General features: G+C 39.0%; 1 protein-coding gene across 1 annotated transcript in view; it reads right to left on the reverse strand.

The window, feature by feature from the left end:
* The window catches only part of KCNH6 (potassium voltage-gated channel subfamily H member 6), a 211,043-nt gene extending 199,659 nt beyond the window's left edge, over window positions 1-11,384 (reverse strand). The window contains exon 1 of the mRNA XM_075177361.1: window positions 10,742-11,384. Coding sequence (XP_075033462.1) covers window positions 10,742-10,817 — 76 coding nt within the window. The 5' untranslated portion in view covers window positions 10,818-11,384. The remainder of the gene's footprint in view (window positions 1-10,741) is intronic.
* Between the last annotated feature and the right edge of the window lie 10,354 nt (window positions 11,385-21,738).

Consider the following 21,738-nt stretch of genomic DNA (forward strand, 5'->3'; position numbering starts at 1 on the left):
AATTGAATCAGGACAAAACAATGCATTTTCTCAGAGGTACAGAAGATTCTTAAGTTTAAAGAGAAGGGCACATATGCAGCTCAGAACAGTAAGTCTACCCGTGAGCATTTATTTTTGCGCTCTTTGCACATGCATACCTATATATCCTCCTACAATCAGCTTAAACAAGCCTGATAAAAGATATAGGTTTGAACATATATATATATATATATATATATATATATGTGTGTGTGTGTGTGTGTGTGTATATATAGTATATATATATATATATATATATATATATATATATACATATATATACATATATATATATATATATATATATATATATATATACATATATATATATATATATATATATATATATATATTTATATATGTGTATATAGGGAGAGAGAGAGAGAGAGAGAGAGAGAGAGAAGCACCTCATGCCTCAAAAAAGTTGGCCACATTCTCCTGAATGGTGTCTCTAACCTCTAAACTCTCTCCAACCCTTTCAAGATGAATCTATGTCCAGGCCCATTTTCCATGATTTTTCACTGTATATATGTTAGCTACTACCGTAACAGTTCCACTAGAGCATGGATCTGGTAGAATGGTAACATCACTGGGATTTCTTGTCACAATGTGGAACTGCTCTGCTGCTATCGTATTGTACAAGCAGAACCAAATAAACAGTTTCTGGCCCCAAAGCTGCATTTGACAGCTGTTATTGACAGCCGTGGTTGAAAGATGAGGAATGACGCAGGAACACAAACCCCTCAACTATGCCATTGTGTTTAAAAATGTCAACCTGTGGCATGCTACTGACAGATGTAATTTCTAAATACCATTTTGTGTTAAAGGGGTTAATGTTTGTGATGCTAACGTCTTTATGCTCTTCAACATTATAATGCTCTGAGTGGCTGCAGTGTTGTCTAGCAATGTGAATGTACTAATGCTTGACTGTCTAAGTCAGTGGTTCCCAAACTGTGTGCCTAGGCTCCCTGGGGTGCCTTGGAGATCTCAGCCAGGGCCAGTGGTAAGCAAGGCGGGGGACTACTTGGTAATTATTTTGGCTTAGCGGTGCCTTGAAAAAATTATGAAGACCCTAAGGGTGCCTTGAACTGAAAAAGTTTGCAATCCACTGGTCTAAGTGGTTATCTAACCCTCTGAATGTTGTAGTGCAGTAATTGGCTACAGGTTGGCCCAGCTATGTGATTGGCTACATGTTGGTCTAACCTTGTGAAATTTCTAATGTTCTACAGGGGATCTCTTGACCTGGAGACATCAATGTTAGACATGAAATTCAATAAAATACTCTTATTGTAATCAATATGTTGTGTTAAACGTTTTGATTTAAAGTACAATAAACACTATTTTATTTGAAAATCTATTTAAAATCTATTTTACAATATATACATTAAAAATTAAATATCATCCTTAGATCACATCATAGATAATACAATGAATGCAATGCCAACTAATGGCCAAATTACATGCCTGGCTCACTCAGAAAATCCATGTAAGCCCAAAGCTATTTACTGTGGTCTGGGGTTATGGCACAGGACACTGCATGGTTGCTTATTACAATCATCCCCTATTAGGCTCATAGCAAGAGTATTTAACATTACCGTCACAGAGCAGATTCAACTGGTTATGAATTGAAAGAGCAATTGTGGCACTTTATGAGAGCTAGAGATGTTCACTGACCCCCGTGTTTTGGTTTTGGTTTTGGATCTGGATTAACTTCGTGTTTTGGTTTTGGCTTGGCTTTGGTTTTGGCAAAACTGCCCTCATGTGTTTTGGTTTTGGATCCCTATTTTTTTTTGCTAAAATCACAAAATTTGTCTCTTTTTTATGCCTACATTATTATTAACCTCAATAACATTAATTTCCAATAATTTCTAGTCAATTTTTGTCAAGTGACAAGAACACTGTTACCCCTCCTGTTTCTTTATGACCAATGGCACTGAGCAGTGGCACTGGAGACTGGAGAGTGACAAGAACACTGATACCCCTGTTTCTCTGTGAGCAATGGTGCTGGATCTCCTGGGGAGGGAAGTACTGGTGGAATCCAAAACCGCAACAGATCCGAGGACGCGCAAAAGTAACGAGCCGGCTTGCGAGCCTACTCGGATCCCTTAAGTTTGGGTGGGCTCGGAATTCAGAAAACCAAATCTGAGCATCTCTAATGAGAACACAGTGTATGAATTAATTAGAAACAAGTGACCTCACATAGACACTTAGCCAAAATTCACAAGGCCCTGATTTCTAATTAATTGATAGGCTGCTGCCTCATGAATATTGGTTCAGCAGCTAAAATGGCTGCCCTGCGCTGCCTGTACTCTTTATATTGCACACCAAATTTTGAAAAACACTGACTGCTGTGCTGACCTTTACATGGGCTTTTGAGAAACTTGCAAGTAACATTTTTACAACGCGTCCAAAGCATAGGGGAGTATGATTAACATCTTGTTGTAAAATACTTTATGTTAAATGACAACTAAATGTATTTGCTTTGTATGAAAGATATATTAGTGAAAGTCATACACAAACACTCAAATCCTCAGAAAATTATCAGAACCGAAGATAATCTGTTGTCATGGATTGCTTTTTGTTGTTCCTATGCACACCACACACTTCCTGTCCTATTAAAGGATGCTGCAGATAAAATGTTTGATAACGGTTTGCTATCATCTGTTTGGTGACACACTATTGTATTACTGTGAGCTCATTCATGTGCTACCAGCCTGACCTCACTGAAGGTCTCACAGTGGGGTTGGACTAGGAAACATCATCACCATCATCATCATCATCATCACCATTTATTTATATAGCGCCACTGATTCCACATCTGTCCCTGCCCCACTGGAGCTCACAGTCTAAATTCCCTAACATACACACACACACACACACACACAGACAGAGAGGGAGACTGACAGACAGGTAGAGACTAGGGTAAATTTTTTTGATAGTAGCCAATTAACCTACTAGTATGTTTTTGGAGTGTGGGAGGAAACTGGAGCACCCGGAGGAAACCCATGCAAACACGGGGAGAACATACAAACTAAGGCCATGGTTGGGAATTGAACTCATGACCCCAGTGCTGTGAGGCAGAAGTGCTACCACTACGCCACCGTGCTGCCCCTATATAAATAGCTGAGACCCAGTCAGAGTAGGACATGGTACAACTGGAACAGATACATACCGCCCTGTATCTCATCTGCTACAAAAAAATGTCCTTCCGAGCCACATGCACCACTGATTTATACGTATGCTTCTTTATGACAGCAATCAGGACAAATATTGGTAACAGATGTAACAAAAATAGATACAAAGGGTCAACAACTCACTCACCCATATCAGTTTCATTGTTGGTGAGTGACACATTCTTTGTTCATACATCCCCAGTAATAAGAAGCAGATCAATCCGGATCAATAGAGTGAAATATCTTAATTCAGTTATCCAACAATATAATTACTCATTAAGTAATTACATAAAAAGCAATTTCTTGTTCTGCCTAATGTCTTTTGGTTGCTGTTGTTATGTTTTTCATTTTTTTTATGTTCTGGATATTCGAACTTAGCTGACCCATTATTAGATCAATCTCTATCAGCTCTATGTTAAATGCTCCAACATTTCTGTAACTCACTACATATCCCTAATTACACAAACTGAACTCAGGACTTTTTTTTCTAGCTGCAGCAGTTTTTATGCCAGATAATATATTACAGTAGTAATGTTGCAGAATTTATTATACTTCTATTTTTTATTCGGCTTAGTATGTTGTTATTCTTTAAAGTGTTTCCCTGCAATATACTTTGAATCATTATGGAATGTAAATACAGATTTTGTGCGTATAATCCGCAAATTTAATCTGCGCATGTACGCAACTAAACGCAGCAACAATCATCTTCGTATGCAAAGGACACTTACTACAGCTTACAAGTTCTTGGAGCCAATAGGGTGGGAAAGGGGCGTTCACCCCTAGTGAATGTACAGTAAGGGTGTGCCGAACTCGAGCGCACGCAGCAACTTCCGATAGAAGCTTTGGGCATCTCAAAGGTACTTGGTTTTCTGCCGTATCTCTTGCTCCAGGTAGAGGGATAATCTAAGTCCTGATTACTAGTGATGACAGTCTCGTATGCATGTTATAACATGTTTGCAAACAGGAGCAACTGTAGAAATGTACTTTATGGTCAGTAGACATTAAGATCATCCTAATAAATGTATGTAATTAGGCAATAAATATATATATTTTTGTGTCATTAATGCCTATATTATTAACAGTTGTCATTCATTTTTTGCATTCTTTTGCGAATGTATATTCCACATAGGCATCGGACGTATCCTACAGTGTCTTGTGTAGTAGAACTAAGCAGACCTACGCTGGAATTCAGCAGCGCACGTATCTTCAGATCCGTTCCTTATTGAATTTGGGCAAACGTATGCTTGATTCTGTGCATTTTAAAACAAACGCACGTTGCACTCAGTATCGAGCCTTGATGAATGACCCAATTGTTTTATAAATACATTATGAAAAACAAAATAAAATCATACATGTAGTATAACAATAACACAATACTCTTCCAAGAGCCCTCTGAGAATCACAAACTTTGTAGCACAATCATAATAACTTGGAATTAGAAATCCACATTGGGTACAAGAATGAAAATGGCAACATTTTAACTGTTTAAATAACATAGGTAGGGGAAGGAAAGGAAACGGAGTAGGGTGTGAGTGTCTATACTAAACAATATAAATCCAGTCACATCAGATTAGATACACCAGGATGGGTACTGCAGTGACAAATGAACCAATCCATGTGTGAGAAGTCATTAATAGACTAAGATGTAGTAGGAAAACAGATAGGTAAAGTCTCAAACAGGAATTTTAAACCGATATTTCCTCAATAACAGTATATGTCCACCATTATCAACATTTTTGCACTTTAAGCTCTGGAACCCCCAAAATCAGCTAATAACCATCAACAGACAGTGCAGTTTGGTAGCATTGAAAGCATACAAGTTGCTGCTCCAGAGAATTGGAAGTACCCTGTGCAGATAAACTTGTGTAGATGGAAGGTGTGCAGTGATTGAAGCTTCTGACTGGATGGCTGTGCATCCTGTCCAATCGGGTGCCACATTTTGCACATTTCCTATCCAAAGCTTTACACCCCAGAGGCAGATCATTGTTAAAATGAACCTATAGAACAATGAAATGCAGCCAATTGTTAGGTGTGCCTAGATAGGTTTTAACTTTGAAAATGTGAAAGTCCTGCATTGATAAGAACATTAAATGCACCAGCAGCAGTGCTAGAAGCAAGAAGTACAAAGTGAAATCTGAAAGCATCTCGTATGTAGAAATGTGCAGTTTGGGAATACTCGCATGGGCTTCTCTGTGCAGAGCTAAAAATGCACTTACAGACAATGAGGCTCATTTAGAATTGACGTGCGTCTATTTACTTACATCTCTGTACACCTGGAGAGGCAGAACAAGGGTGGGCAGGAAATGTTGGATGAGTCTAGCAATGCTTGTTCTCTTAATTGCAACACAAATAGATGTGGACACGTGTATCTCTTGCGGGCGCTTGAGGGCTGGTGTAAAGTTATGCCATTATAATGATGACTATGATAGCACTAGCTGGCTGCTTCTGATTGACTGGTTGTGTATGGACTTCTCCCCTGTTTTATGCATCCATTTGAACCATTGCAGAGAACAAGGTCGCCATTTGATTGTTTAGAATGAAAAAATAACAACAGGTGTTTGAATTTAACTTAATTTAATAAATTTAATTAATTGAATTATTTTATTTTGAAAATGTGATTTTGGCATTCAATAATAACTGCGCACAATATTCTCTGTTGTGTATATGACACTTCCTTGTTGAATTTGCGCAAACATATGGTTGAATTCCGTGCATTTTAAAACAAACGCACGTTGCACTCAGTATGCGAGCCTTGATGAATGGCCCAATTGGTTTATAAATACATTATGAAAAACAAAATAAAATCATACATGTAGTTTATCAATAACACAATACTATTCCAAGGGGCATATTCAATTGGCCGTGTTACTGTCAAAAGTAACGTGGCTTGCGCACTATTACCGTTATTACGGTAATAGTGCACGCAATTTCCGTTATTACGGTACCTTTAACGCAGGCTTTCTGCTCACAGCTCAGGAAACTGTGAGCTGAAATCCGGGTTAGAATTACCGTAATACCAGTAATACTTTTAACGCGTTACTTTTGCGAGTAACGTGGCTAATTGAATATGCCCCCAAGAGCCCTCTGAGAATCTGAAACATTGTAGCACAAATAGGGTAATGCTACTAGCATTTACTTCTAACAGGTTCAAGCCAAATCTACATCTCTACATTATTGTGGAGCTTTAGTAAATACATTTGTTATGCCTGATGTACGCAAGGTGCAAATGCTACTGGTTTTTATCTGGATGCATTCAACTCAACATACGCATGTAAATATTTTTATTTTACACGTGTCTTTTTCCTGTTTGTACAAGTGTTCTTTCCAGTGGGTAGTCTTGAGTTGTCCCTTTCACGCATAGTATGAGGAAGAATTTATTCATTTGAATTTGCTGCGTTTAAATACTGTTCTTTAATGCCAATGATATTTTTATCTGTGTGAATTCTTTCTCTAACCACAGACACTTCATCACCGTTTATACAGGATCTCCTTTAAGCTATAAATGGTAAATAGTAACACACAGAATCACTCTTTCTGTCAACAGGGACTTCTCTCATAAATCAAGGTATTTTTGTATCTTCTCTGATTTGCACAGTAAAAGCCTGCCAACAGCATCTCACCCAAACTTACTGAATAATTTGTGAGGTGCCAAGACAAGATTGTGTGCCCCAGGCCATAGGATGGAGAGGATGGGGAGGGCTTGGCAGACAAAGGAGAGCTTGGTGTTCTTAACGAAATGTGATTCAATCACAGCTCTACCTTAAAAGGATTAATTAACAACTAGGGATTGACATGAAAGTGACAATGCTTCTGTTGTGCAAAGTAAAGGGACATCCTAATGTCTTACATCTGCTTTATTATATGAAAAAGATGGTCAGTGTCTTCTCTCCTGGCATAAGTGGCCATAGACCTGGCTGTCTTGTCCTGTAACTTATTTTCCTATGAGCTTGGTCTTGAAGTCTACCAGGAGCAGAATAAACACATTAACTATATACGGTAAACTTGCAGATCATAAGCGGCACGCATGTATTGATGCTGAAAAAATGCTGATAAAAACACATATTTTTCTGAGAAGTACTCCCACATCTCTAGTGGTTAACTGTTTGGGACATTGTATCCCAAAACGCCACATGCCTATTCAATGGGGCTTGCACTGAAAGTCTATTAGATTCAAAGCTGATGTGGGTAAAGTAGAAAAGCCTTGGGGGGATGTTTAATTGCAAGTTTGAAAAAGTGGAGATGTTGCCTATAGCAACCATTCAGATTCTAGCTGTCATTTCATAGAATGTCCTAAATAAATCCTAACTAGAATCTGATTGGTTGCTATAGGGAACATCTCCCCTTTTTCAAACCCGCAACTGAGTCAATATAGCCCTTGATCTCTCACTATGACTGTATATTAATGACTTTAAAATAGAGGCAATACACATTCTCAAGGAGCTGTCTGTGAGCCCCAAGTCTAGTTGAAACCAGTACAATATTTGACACAAGAAATTATTTGGATTGTGATTTTTACTTGATGCCTCCAAACGATGTGTGTGCTGTATAACATATGTTATGTTTGACTTGACAGTGGCCCTTAGGTCTGGATTTACAGGTGGGTCAATGGGGCGATTGTTTGGGAATAATTTGACAGCTCTTCCTGTGTTCAAGAGTCCAACCTGATAGTGTGCACTACCAACAGTCTTTATTAACTCCTAATACTTCATCACAAAAGGCAGCAGTGTGAGGACAGACATTCATCAGCCTTATAATAATTATGCTGTAATACAAAGCTCGAGTCAAAACAAATTTTCAATTGATTTATTTAATACATTTAGCTGTGTAATATGAACTGGGTGCGTAAGAGGTCATTATCCTCAACAGTACTGTGCTGACAAGCAGATTGTGATTCATATGATATATATTGCAACCTGTAACTTCTCTCTTGCTGGACTTGTAGCAATAGCATTGATTATTACTAAAGAATGCAGCTCAGAGGTCATGTGATCAGTTGAGTTATAAGTCAATGGTGGCAAATACCATGTCAGTTTTACCTATTAAACCCACTTATTATTATTATTATTATTATTATTATTATTATTATTATTATTATTACTATTAACCTTTATATATAGGGCACCACATGAGGTCCGCAGTGTCATACAGAGGAGGAACAGTATAACAGTACAATCCAAATCCAAATAAGTGCTTAAGGACGAGAAGCAGCCTGCTGTATATTATAATTATATAGTTCGCTTTGTTGCATTTTTGCACATATCACACATTGGTTTTCACCTAGCGCCTACATTACTTATCTTCTTATATTTTCAGCAGTACAATAGAGTAAACATATAACACAAAACTCTCAGCACAGTAACTGGGGTGCAAGGAGTGTATTCAGCGCAGACAGAACCTGTGCCCATTAGCGTGGGCACAACTAACAGGTTTAGAGCTCCTGAAAGAGGTGCAAAGACAATGGAGGAGTGTAGTCAATAGGCAGAGAGCCCAAGGAAGAGGTGCAGCTGGTGAGACAAAGTTACAGGTAATGGAAGAGGACCCTGCTCACTAGAGCTTACAATCTAATTTATAATCTAATGTAATCTACTGACCAGAAAACCACAGTTGGGCCAAACTCACCACACTCGTGTTTATTTTTTGTGTCCATTAACTGTACATGATACATAGAATAAGTTTAGTAGAATCTACAATTTCAAAGTTCACGGTTTAAGTGTCCAAAGTTATCAGATATAACAAGCACCAAACAAATAGAACACTTGTAGTAAAAGTTGTCATGAAATAATAAGCTTTAATTACATTATAGTTTAATAGAAGGTGCGAGTCCTATGTGAGGGGAGTTTACAGATTTTGGGCTAGATTTACTAAGCTGTGGGTTTGAAAAAGTGGGGATTTTGCCTATAGCAACCAATTAGATTCTAGCTATCATTTTGTAGAAGGTACTAAATAAATTAAAGCTAGAATCTGATTGGTTGCTATAGGCAACATCCCCACTTTTTCAAACCCTGCAGCTTAGTAAATCTAGCCCCTTGACTTGATTTGGTGCCATAACACAGATATGTATGTACATTTCCAAAAACCACAATAGAGGTGGAGCACGTTTTTAGACTAATGACACAATCTGGCAACCCTCAAAGGGTGACATGGTCACACGTTAGTAAGTATAAAAATCTCACATAAAAGGGCAGAAAGTAAATACACTCTTTTTAATTTCCCATAAGTCACCCTCTGATGAAAGTACTCTTATGTACATATTAAAGAGTATATCATGATAACTACACTCTACAGAGAAAAACAAATGTCCTAGATCTATTTATCCAAAATCTAAACCCTTATTACCTGTAACAACCAATATGTGATATATGATCATTCACTCAGGAATAGCAGGACTATTTAGCATAAGGTTGGGCATTGCAATGGAACTAGGTAATCTCTCCACTGTAGGGTACTGAAATGCCGCGGATTGCAGTCTTCTTTAAATAAATGTAATACAATTTTTAGAATCTCAATCACGTTACAAGTTTTTCCAAGTGCTCAATTATTATTTATGACACATGTATATTATACATAAAATATATATTCCTCTATATCAGGGGTAGGCAACCTGCGGCTCTCCAGGTGTTGTGCAACTACAAGTCCCAGCATGCTTTGCCAGTCGATAATCAGCAGATAGGTGGAAAGGCATGTTGGGATTTGTAGTTTCACAACACCTGGAGAGCCGCAGGTTGCCTACCCCTGCTCTATATGATTATGTGGGCTACATTTGTATACTATACAACACTACTTTGCAAAATAGGAAATTCTGGGTTTGTATTGGTTGCCTAAGGCTTAGAGGCGGCATTGAACCTGTGGGATCTGCTGCTAAAACTAGAAAAGTTTAGGTAAAAATGTAATGGTTTTGTACATACATATTATAACAGGACATATGAGTGTGACAATCTCCTTTCACTTAATATACTCGTATAATCGTATTTGTGTTCCATTTTAGCATTACCAGTGAAATAATTAGAATAGCTCAATTTGAATCAAAGGCCTGTACATATAACAAATTATACATGTTTTACCAGCTGCGCTCTTGTTCTGCTTGGCACACCAGCCTTGGTAGAATTATCAGCATCCCAAAGTAGCACTGCCATAGTGCAATCATTTTACAATGTAATCTTCCTGGGCATCCAGACCTGTGTATTCACTGTAAAGCACTTGAGGAGCAAACACTTAATTAGAGGAGTATTTCTTTAATTTCCAATCCCAGGCATCTGTGTGTTTATCACACAATATACATGGGAGCAGGGTACAAGCAGCTTGTGTCTGTTGGTGCCCTATCTGTGTTTATCTTTGCTTGTCTTGTTTGCATGATGCAGCGTCTGTTGTGTTTACTATGCATCGCTTGCTAATTACTTGTTGATTTTTCTAGTGTTTTAGCCTCTCATTCAAATCGCTGCTAATTCTAGACGATGACTCTATATGTGTCGGCTGACAGCTTGTGTTCACCGATTTAAAGCCTTTGTATGTAATATCAGAGGATACCTGACAAGTATTTATAAAGTACTTACTCTGTCCCTCAAACTTCCGGATGATAGTGTCCAGATATGTATTCTGGGGGGCAACATGCCCCCTTCTGACCGGCATCTTGAAATCAGTTGTCTCTTCTCAGTCACTAGATAATAAAAGTTCCTCTAGGCGATTCCGGTAATAAAAGGTCCTTTTAAGTGAGCAAATCTCAGAACAGTGGAAATGCTGAAATGTATTCCGGCTTCTGATTTAATACCAATAACATCTTGTGGTTCATTTTTAACACTTTGTGAGACCAGGAGCCGGTTATTCCAGTGTATCCTACAAACGATGAAGCGAGGATTAGGGATTTGCAGGGATGGGAAAAGCAGTGCAGAGAGGCTGCCAACTGTACTCCCCCACCTCCAAACTAAACATGTGCCACAGGAGAGGAGTTGTCAGCAGCGACAACTGTTAAGAGTGACTACTTCAATCCAGCACCAGCTCTCTGACGTCCTTAAAAAAAAAAGCTTTGATAAGTCATCAAGAAGGTCACAGATCACAGGTGTAATTTGTGGATGCCAGAGGCTGCAGATCGCTTCCGTGCGCTCCCTCTCAGCCTCTCCTCTAGAGCCAGCATCCAGATCAATGGCAAGATAGTGGGAGCTGTCCTCTCTGGGTGGTGCTGAACGTGCTGCGAGTAATCCGCAGCTGGGGGTGGAGTGGCCCACTCTCCCTTAAATCCAGACTCACGTTGCATGTACAGACAAGTATTATTTTCCGTGTCTATAAGACAGTTTTGAAGGAAATCCCTTCTGTTCACTCTTTAGTTGCTGGGCAAAGCTGCTGTTCTTTCCAGAGAAAGCAGGGTTTTGTAAAGAGGATGACCCTCTGATTGAATCATGCCAACCCACGACACACACATAAATATATTTTTATTCTTACATATGGGTTGCGCTATATCAGTCTGTTGAACAGCAATTAACTGCTGGAGGAAATGAACTGGATTTGCAGGTCCAGCGAGAGAATAATATCCGTTTTTCATTTGTTTTACTGGAGCTTTCTAATGGAGTGTTGTTGAAAGACAAAGGTGATTCAGTGAGCATAGCAAGTCAGTGCAAAAACAGTTCGATAATCAAAACAGTATGATAATTCTTTAAAGCAAAATTAAATAATTACCTTATTTGAATGGATGTTAAAGTATCATTAGTACAAGTAGGGGACTGGGACATTGAAACATGAAAGCAAACGGAAATATCTGATTGTAGACGGTATACCAGATAGAGAGAGAGAAATGGGATCTCTACACTCTAATGGATAGTTCTCACCTTTTCACAAGGCCAATATATAAATGCACTCCAGCCTTTACTTCTGTGTGTTTTGGGTGTGCTAAACTTGTTTGAACTTGTTTCTAAAACGTAATTTTGGTAATTGTTGCAAGAAGTTGTCAGAGCTAACAATAATTTAAATTTTCATGTACATTGTCCTCTTTCCGTTCCAAAGGAGAGGAAACAGTGTTGCCAACCTAAACCACATAAGTATATAAATTCTGTGCAAACCCCCAGACCCAATGTTTAGTCTCCCCAGTGACCGTGAGAGCGATGACTGATGGGTAATGTTTAGCAGTGTACAATAATGAGGGCTGACCATTTTGCTGATGTTACATGAAGAATGTGTGGTTTAGGTGATGCTGGCATGGGAAACTGAGGGAAAAATGTCATCTACTAGAGGCAGCTATTGCTTAATAATATACTTCTCATCTGGGCATTGGTTTAATGATGAGCAAGTCTAAGGGCTAGATTTACTAAGCTGCGGGTTTGAAAAAGTGGGGATGTTGCCTATAGCAACCAATCAGATTCTAGCTTTCATTTATTTAGTACCTTCTACAAAATGACAGCTAGAATCTGATTGGTTGCTATAGGCAACATCCCCACTTTTTCAAACCCGCAGCTTAGTAAATATAGCCCTAAGTCTGGTTACCACAAATATGAATACATGTCATGTCAATTGTAATTGTGTTGGAATTGTAGAGAGCTATGGAATATGTTCGTGATATATAAATAAATGTTAATAATAATATGTCTGTGGCACAGTGATAGTATTGCAGCTTTGCAATGACAGGCCTTAGGTTTAACTGTAACAAAAGTGTTATCTTTGTATGTTCTCTTTGCATTTGTATGGGTTGGCTCAGATTACTCCAAGGTATACAGTAATAAACTCTCAGGGTGCAGGTTCATCCCACAGGCTAAAGACATACTGATAGGTGAATTGGCTTCTGACTAAGTTGACCAAGCTGTGTGTTTTAAGTCTGTGTTCTAGGGAGATGTGATTCTAAGCTCCACTGGGGCAGGCATAGCGCTGCAGAAAAAGTTGTCATAATAAAAATAATAGCTAACAATAACATGCAGTCCATGTCATCAAGTACAGCTCCATACAGTCTGATACAATGGTGAGACGCAATGCAAGAAACCTTAATACGCCTAAAGTGAATTGGTCTACTGAGTAGTAAAAAATAGTCATATGGAGATGAATCACCTTTTTTTACCTTATTTCAGCAAGCGGTAAAGTATATGGATGTGTGCCATACACTGTGTTTTTCATGGTGAAAGTGCTGGGGACTCTCATATGTATGGGGTGTAGAGCCCCATCCACTGGGCATGAGTGATTATTATTAAATAAATAAATATATATATATATATATATATATATATATATATTTATTTATTTAATAATTAGTGATTATTATTAAATAAATAAATATATATATATATATATATATATATATATATATATTTATTTATTTAATAATAATCACTCATGCCCAGTGGATGGGGCTCTACACCCCATACATATGAGAGTCCCCAGCACTTTCACCATGAAAAACACAGTGTATGGCACACATCCATATACTTTACCGCTTGCTGAAATAAGGTAAAAAAAGGTGATTCATCTCCATATGACTATTTTTTATATATATACACACACACACACACACACACACACTATATGGACAAAAGTATTCGGCTTGACCATTGCACCAACAGGGACTGTAATGATATTGGGGCACATTTATCATTTATCGTTGAAATAGAGAAATGGTTATCAATCCTTATCGGACGGATAAGTATTGATTCATTTCTCAAATTTATCAAAACCGGAGTACAGAAACAGCAGTCCCGATAATCTGCTGTTTCTGTGAAAAAAAAAATCATACTTACCTGCCTCTTCGGAAGCGCTGTCTTCGGGTCTTCTCCTTACTCTTCAATTGCGCATGTCCAGTTCCAAGAACTGGACATGCGCACGCAGATCCCCTCTCTGTCTCTGCAACGATAGTTGCAGAGAGAGAGCTGTGAGTGACAGGGAGGGATCATGTGATCCCTCCACACATGCGCTGTCCAGCTCTGCTCTCCGGAGCAGAGCTGACAGCATTAGATTTCCTCATGTACGCCAGCTTCAGCTGGTACATTAACATGACAAGTTCCCGAAAAAAATGTTTTTTCGGGACTTGTTAGATTGCGGCCATTCTGTTGAATGGTGACTGCTCCCAAAAACGAAGAGGAGTGCAAAGCAGCAGATATCCATGATATCTGCTGCGATGCCCCCTTAATAAATTTGCGGAGGGCACTGTGGGACCTTAATTACTCGTCAAAAGCACTATCGTGTTTTATTAAATATGCCCCATTGTATTCAAATATATATATTATAATTTGGAGTTGGTCCCCGTATTGCGGCGATAACAGATTACACTCTTCTTGGAAGGCCTTTCACAAGATGTTGGAGTGTTTCTGTGGGAATTTGCGACCATTCATTCTGTAGAGCAGTTATGAGGTCAGACACTGATGTTGGACGAGAAGGCCTGGCTCACAATCTCTGTTCCAGTTCATCCCAAAGGTATTCGATGGGGTTAAGGACTAGGCTCTGTGCGGGCCAGTCAAGTTCTTTCACACCGAACTCATCAAACCATGTATTTGAAGTCTATGCTTTGTGCACTGGGGCACAGTCATGTTGGAATAGAAAAGGGCCTTCCCCAAACTGTTGTCACAAAGCTGGATGCATAGCATTGTCCAAAATTTCTTGGCATGCTGAAGCATTATCCTTCACTGGAGATAAGGAGCCTAGCCCAGACCCCGAAAAACAGCCCCATACCCTTATCCCTCCTCCACCAAACTTTACAGTTGGCATAATGCAGTCAAACAGGTAACGTTCTCCCGGCATCTGCCAAACCCAGACTGACTGCCAAACAGAAGCGTGATTCACTCCACAGAACACTTTTCCACTGCTCCACAATCCAGTGTCAGTGTGCTTTACATCACGCCGTTCAACACTTGGCATTGGTCTTGGTGATGTGAGGCTTGCATGTAGCTGCTTGGCCATGGAAACCCATTCCATTAAGCTCCCGCTGCACAGTTTTTCAGCTTGCATTAATGCCAGAGGAAGTTCAGAACTCTTCAGCTTTGGAAACAGCAGAGCATAGGTGACTTTTACGCACCATGCGCCTTAGCAGTTGTTGACCCACCCTCTATGATTTTACGTGGTATTCCACTTCGTGGCTGAGTTACTGTTGTTCCTAAATGCTTCCACTCCTTGTCAGGATGACATCAGCATTACACCGCATGGTGACCCTAATGCTAATTAAACATAGTTCAGATCTCTCATAACTGGCCAACAAGTTCAGCATCAGTCAACTCTAACGAGTGCGCAATTCAGGATTAAATACACAAGTCTCCTCCCTTTGGTCTAATTACTTCATTATACCACCTGTGTGTGTGTGCAGGCCAGGAGTCTGACTCTGAAAAGATTTAACCCTGTATACAGCATTTCCGGAAAGGTGTGACAAATATGCCTCTTTGCCACATACCCTTCCCCTTAGCGTCGCCAACCTAGCTGACGCGGACACCACATCTCTGTGAAAGAGAGATTCTTTTATTACTTCAAGAGTCCTCTCAAGCATGCCTATAAGTGCTCTAATGGGGACCTTATCTTCTTTTACACTGAGAATACTGTTTCTAAACAGCCTGTCCTCTCTCTGTTTCCACTCACGGCCCCTTGTGTTTCTAAAAGGACGTTTACAAGCCCTTTCCACTTGGGGCTGTCCTGTGCACAAGCCTTAGAGAACTTCTCAATGGCTAAGTAGACCCCGGTCCAATAAAACCTGCGCAGAACATGTTCTCCTGTTCTTCCTTCCCCTAAGTGTCTGCAACCCACCAGTGTGTGTGCAGCCTCCAACACTAGGGGTACATGAACTCTTGGAACCACTAACTGTTTTACTCTCCTCCCCTTCACAGTAGCAATACGAAACAAAACATTTACTTTCATAAGATACATTGGCATACAGTCCCACAAAAGCATCAACATTATTAACCAATTTAAATGCATGTTGTAATGTCCCATCATTGCTCTGGTCTTGTGCCAAGTTTGTCACACTAAAGAACTCTGGATACTTAGACTAGTCTATCCTCTCACCAGCAGGTGAGACAGGCACATCCGAGATGCCACTAGCCACTGCCAATTTAGTCTGTTCAGGCTTGCCAAAACAGTGACACTTTTGTGGCAGTTGTACTGTGTTTTACTCCAGGATAGCAATTCCCCACGACCAAGATCCACATGCTGTGACTTCCCTGGCAGATCCATTAAGACTGGGCCAGTGTTTCAGTTGCCGGCATGTCCAGTCGGACCCGCTCACAGCGGACCTCTTTCCGATCTTGTATATGGAATTTGTTGCACTCGGCTTTAAGGTGTCCCAGTTATCCACACCTGAAACACCTTCTGTTCCACAACTTCACAGCTGAACCTTGAGCAATAAACACCACAAAGCATCCCTGACCGGACAACACTATGAAGTTCCATGGACCAGACAGTGCTATGAGGTTCTACTGACCGGAGAGCGCTATGAGGTTCCACAGAACAGACAGTACTATGAGGTTCGATGGACCAGACAGTGCCATGTGGTACCAGGGGCTGAACAGTGCTGGGAGTGACCTCGGGCTGAACAATGCTGGGAGTGACCTTGGGCTGAACAGTGTTGGGAGTGCCCTCAGGCTGAACAGTGCTGGGAGTGACATCGGGCTGAACAGTGCTGGGAGTGACATAGGACTGAACGGTGCTGGGAATGACATAGGACTGAACAGTGCTGGGAGTGACCTCGGGCTGAGTCTTGACAAGCTCTTCTTTCAGTGCAGCAATCTCTTTGTCTTTCTCTGCTACTATATCTTTAAGAGCTTCTACTGCTCTCCCTTTTGCCTCAAACAACTTTCGTAATTCACTTCTCAGGTACTCAGAAATAGCTTCTTGGATTTTCACCGTTTCAGCACAATGCTGCTTTGATTCCCTCAACTCTTTCTCCAGCCAGGAGAGTTCTTCCCTAAAGGTCCTCCCCATGCGATCATACTCTGCCAGACCTACCTAATCTTCTACAAAAGTTTTCTCCAAACAATCATATTGTTTCCTGGCCACATAGTCTAACCCAGGTAACACCAGGCTTGCACAGAGAGCATGAGATTCTTCAACTTCTTTTCCATTCTGCAAAGTACCATGCAAGTTTTCCAATTCACTCTGCTGGGAATCAATTTCAGTCGCACCTGTTTGTAACTTTCTTTTTGACACATTTTGCTCTTTGTCTTGCCCATTTTGGCAAGAGTAAAGAAAATTTATACTGGCAGCAATTACTCTTGCTATCTATAGCAGCATAAACATCAAACTTTCCACATACCCAGCACTTTCCACATGTAATTAATAAAACAGGGGCTTCATCCTGCACACAGTGTGTATATATATATATATATATATATATATATATATATATATATGTGTGTGTGTGTGTGTGTGTGTGTGTATATGTGTGTTACAGTCACCAGATGGTAAACCAATTGAGCAAAGATTAGATATTGTGGAGTGTTGCCAGAGCCCAGATTACCACCATCATCAACAAACCCACAAAGCTGACATTATTTCTTATGGGGGAATGGTGTCACATCCATCTAATAGATCTCTAGACACTGGTTTGTTATCAACTGAACCAAGGTATACTGTATACTGTTTTGCTGAAAGGTTTTCGGTACACAGTTATAAACTCTCATGTTGCAGGTCTTTGGAATAACATCTCATAAACACAGGCGATGCTATCACATGCATCGATCCTCTGTATGCTATATGAAGACTCTGAATAACGGAACAAATGATCCACATTTTTCAATCCCATCCCATTTTATTTTTATTACCAGTTTACTTTATTAAAACAATAGATCTTAGCTTTCCAGTTCAGATGCACCTCTGTGCTTCTTTTTTCACAAAATATAAACTTTTTGTTATTGGTTTTAAACACGGTACAAGGAAGAGCAGTAACAATGGAAAATCAGGTGCATCGGTACAACAGTTGTCAAAAATGCAGTATGAAAATGCAAAAGTGAAAATCTAAGTAGGTGTGAGGAAACTAATTACACCAAGTGATATATTAATACCAGTATTTATTGATTTTTTGGGGTGGGGCGTACAATGGTGAGGGGAGGGAGGGGATGGTGGATAGGAAGATGAGAAAATAAGTAATTGCGAAATAAGAGAGGTAAAGATGAACCGCCAATACTCTCTAGTGTTATGAGGGTGGTTGGGGAGATTGCAGTAAGTGGAGTAAGCTGTGGTTAAGGGAGGGGAGGCTCCATAGCGACTTCTCCAGGGCGACCATACCTTATGAAATGTATCGGGGGTGTCATGTAGTTTGGCTGTTATGCTCTCCATGCAGTAATTGGCCCACACGTTCTGAATAGTAGTGGAAAGAGAAGATGGAGAAGTAAATAAAATGGGATTATTAAAGTGCACTACTAGAGACTGCCCTGATGTATATAAAAGGATATCCACTAATCCCAAACAATGAACAAATATAAAATTATACATACATAGGCACTCATAGACATCCACATGAGTCAAATGGCAAAATCCTTCTAATGGTCATTTGACTGACCGATGACATGCAAAAAATAAACAGAATATGATATAATGTTGTATGTACACAATAATTGAATGTCCTTCACCATAGAAAGGCAATCAAGTGCCAAGAGGATAGTGAGAAAATCCAAAAACTCTTCAACACCGTATGTGGTTGTGCAGCTTTATCCTATTGATATTATGCCTTTAGAGCAAAAAGGGGTGCATCAGAGAGTTTCCAATGGTGAGCATTTCTCAGTAACTGAACTGAAGGGAGTTTGAGGGAAGAGAAATAATGTTGGTGTTGGAGGTATTGGTAAAATACCTGTTTGTGGAGTTGCAGTGTGTTGCTGAGGGCAGTGAAAGTGGTAAAAATCCGCATGGGGACCAGGTCCCGGACGAAGGTTGTGCTGAGTCCACTGATGGAAAAGATCATGTTGTGGTCTGGGGGGGTTGCATGGGAGTTCCATAATGGGGTGAATAATGTGTAACCAGACCGTAACTGATAGGTGCGTGTGGCTGTGTCTCATATTGAAAGGGGGAATTTAACTGTGGGAATGTAAGAAACTGTGTTAGGTCTCTAGTTTGGGGGGGTCTATAGAAGGGAATATGGGGAGTAAAAAGTCAATAAGTCTGATTCAATGCGTGTCCACACTCTGTGGCATGACGGGGAGTGCCAGGCCACACACTGAGATAAGTGTGATGCTACATCCGTGCTTCTTAAGACCATAGACTATACAGTATATATTTATATATATATATATATATATATATATATATATATATATATGCAGACACACATTAAGGTATAGTTGACTTATTTTAGGCTGCCTTTGGGTTATGTGTCCTATGAACATAGTAATATGGTGACCATTTCACTTCAGATACTCTTGCAAAATGCATTTGATCATGGCTCCATACACCAGAATATGAATTTAAGGAAAATGTACGTAGACTTGCAGGAGAGTGTTTCTTTAGAAGATGTTTTCTCCCAGGGTGGGGAATGATACCTACATCATTTTCCATGTGCCTGGAAGCAGCTTATATAAGTGCTGTAGGTATGACGATGGCCTTTACTTTGAATGGGGCAAGTTTTGCATAATCATCATCACCACCATTTATTTATATAGTGTCACTAATTCCGCATCGCTGGACATCATCCAGGTGCACTTTATACAGGTCATTGCATTTATATGCACACAAAAAAACAATGTTATTAAAAGATTAAAATTTACATCTACGACACATGAATTAAAGACTGCCCCAATGTCCCCTTATTCTCATGACATACTTTACATTTTTGAACAAGCAGTTTTTAGGAGACAAATACATTATTTAAGGGGTGACTCAAAAAAGAATGATTTTTGTCTTGATCAATGATGACAAACTACATCAAGCACAAGTAAAGAACAGAGTGAGATTTAGAAATGGGCTTAGACAAATACAGTTACATATAGTACGAACTAAATATTCATGACTCTCCAAGGTACCTGTCCTGAATACTTGTAATCTATGTAAGAGAGAAATGATAAATAAGTGCACATATATAGTGTATATTTTGACTTAAAGGATACAAGTTACTTTTTTTCAGTGATCTCGGTTAGTTAGAACATTTTCCATCATCTACCTTTGTTTGCTATGATGTCCTTTAGGTGTTTGCTCTAAAGAGAACTCTACCTAATAAGTGCAAGCAACGTTCATACAATGAAAGCTATTGCTAAATAGAGATTTTTAATTGAATTGTTACTATGCTCTGTGGAAGATTGTGTAAGTAATTCTGCACAAATATGCTGATTTTTCTGCAGTTTAGATTTAATAATATGTGTGGGAGTCCCATTTTTGCGATAACATGCAATGTCATTCTTAGAGTCCCATGTAACTGTGTTCCCTAGTGGTCACATTGTCATGGAAAACATTTTTAAAAGAGAAAAAACACTGAAACTTTGGATTTAAGGCACACTAATCCTACTTTTTTTTCAGCTTCCCTTTGTATTACTATATCAGAAATGACAGATTAATAATGTAAATGTAAAGATTTATGTATAATAATGTTCTTATAGGATTTCTTGTAACTTGGACACAGGCATATTTGCAGAGTTCAGCTTGCCTATTGAGCCATTGTTTTTCTCACCTTCTACAGGACTCCTGTCAAGTCTGTTCAAGTGTGATAGATAAACTTGTCACAATACAAACACCTGTTAGTATAAAAATAATGATAGGTTCAGATCTGAAATCATTGAGTTGAAGTATGGTGTCCTTTCAGTTGTGTCTAGATTTGACAAAGCAGACAAAAAAGGGACAGAGGACATAAGCTTGTAAAAAGTGATATTAAAAGAAATAACTTTTTTGAGGTTAAAATGCCTCTAATGGTGAAAACGCAGCGGCATAGCCCAAACTGCTCTGCGTTGTTGAGTGCAAGGCTAACAAATCTTTAATAGAGTATGTAGATCAAAGGGAATTGTAGATCTTTATTGAGAGTGTTAGATATATGCACACTATTTGTTTTAGTTATGTCATGAACTCAAAAAGTTTGTCAAATTCTGATGATGATCCATTATCCATTACAAAAAAAAATGCAGTAGGCATAGATTTTGCACAGCCAGTAGATCTATGATCTTCTTGTGTTTGTGTAAATAATGTTAAGTAATGTGTGTACAGAAGAGTTATTATGATCACTAAACAATGCAATTACACAGTGATTACTCTGCTCTTTAAATCATTTTGAAAGCAATTTCATGGCTGAAAAAATGTGAAAAATGAATGTTAAAAATGTGTTTTATAGGAATATTGAGGTTGTTGTTGTTTTTTTTTTAAATTAATTGTAATTTTTTCTTTGTCTGCTTTGTGATGAGGAAAAAGCATTACAACAAGAGTATTTGAATCTACTAATTATATCTTGAATACAATTTATAAGTTTTAAAGTAATCAGTCTTCTAAAAGTGGAGCATGATTTTATACACAAATCAATTTACTTACATGTACTTATTGAAATGATAGTGTGAAAGTTATCTCTTTTCACACACTCACCAATCACACAGGTTACTTATATAGCTGCCATCACCTTCTGTATTAGGGCAGATTAGGATTCTATAACTCTGTTACACAAATGTACATGCTGACACACACTATGCTCTTTGTTAGT

Source organism: Mixophyes fleayi, chromosome 6, assembly GCF_038048845.1.
Source record: "Mixophyes fleayi isolate aMixFle1 chromosome 6, aMixFle1.hap1, whole genome shotgun sequence".
NCBI classification, from domain to species: domain Eukaryota; kingdom Metazoa; phylum Chordata; class Amphibia; order Anura; family Limnodynastidae; genus Mixophyes; species Mixophyes fleayi.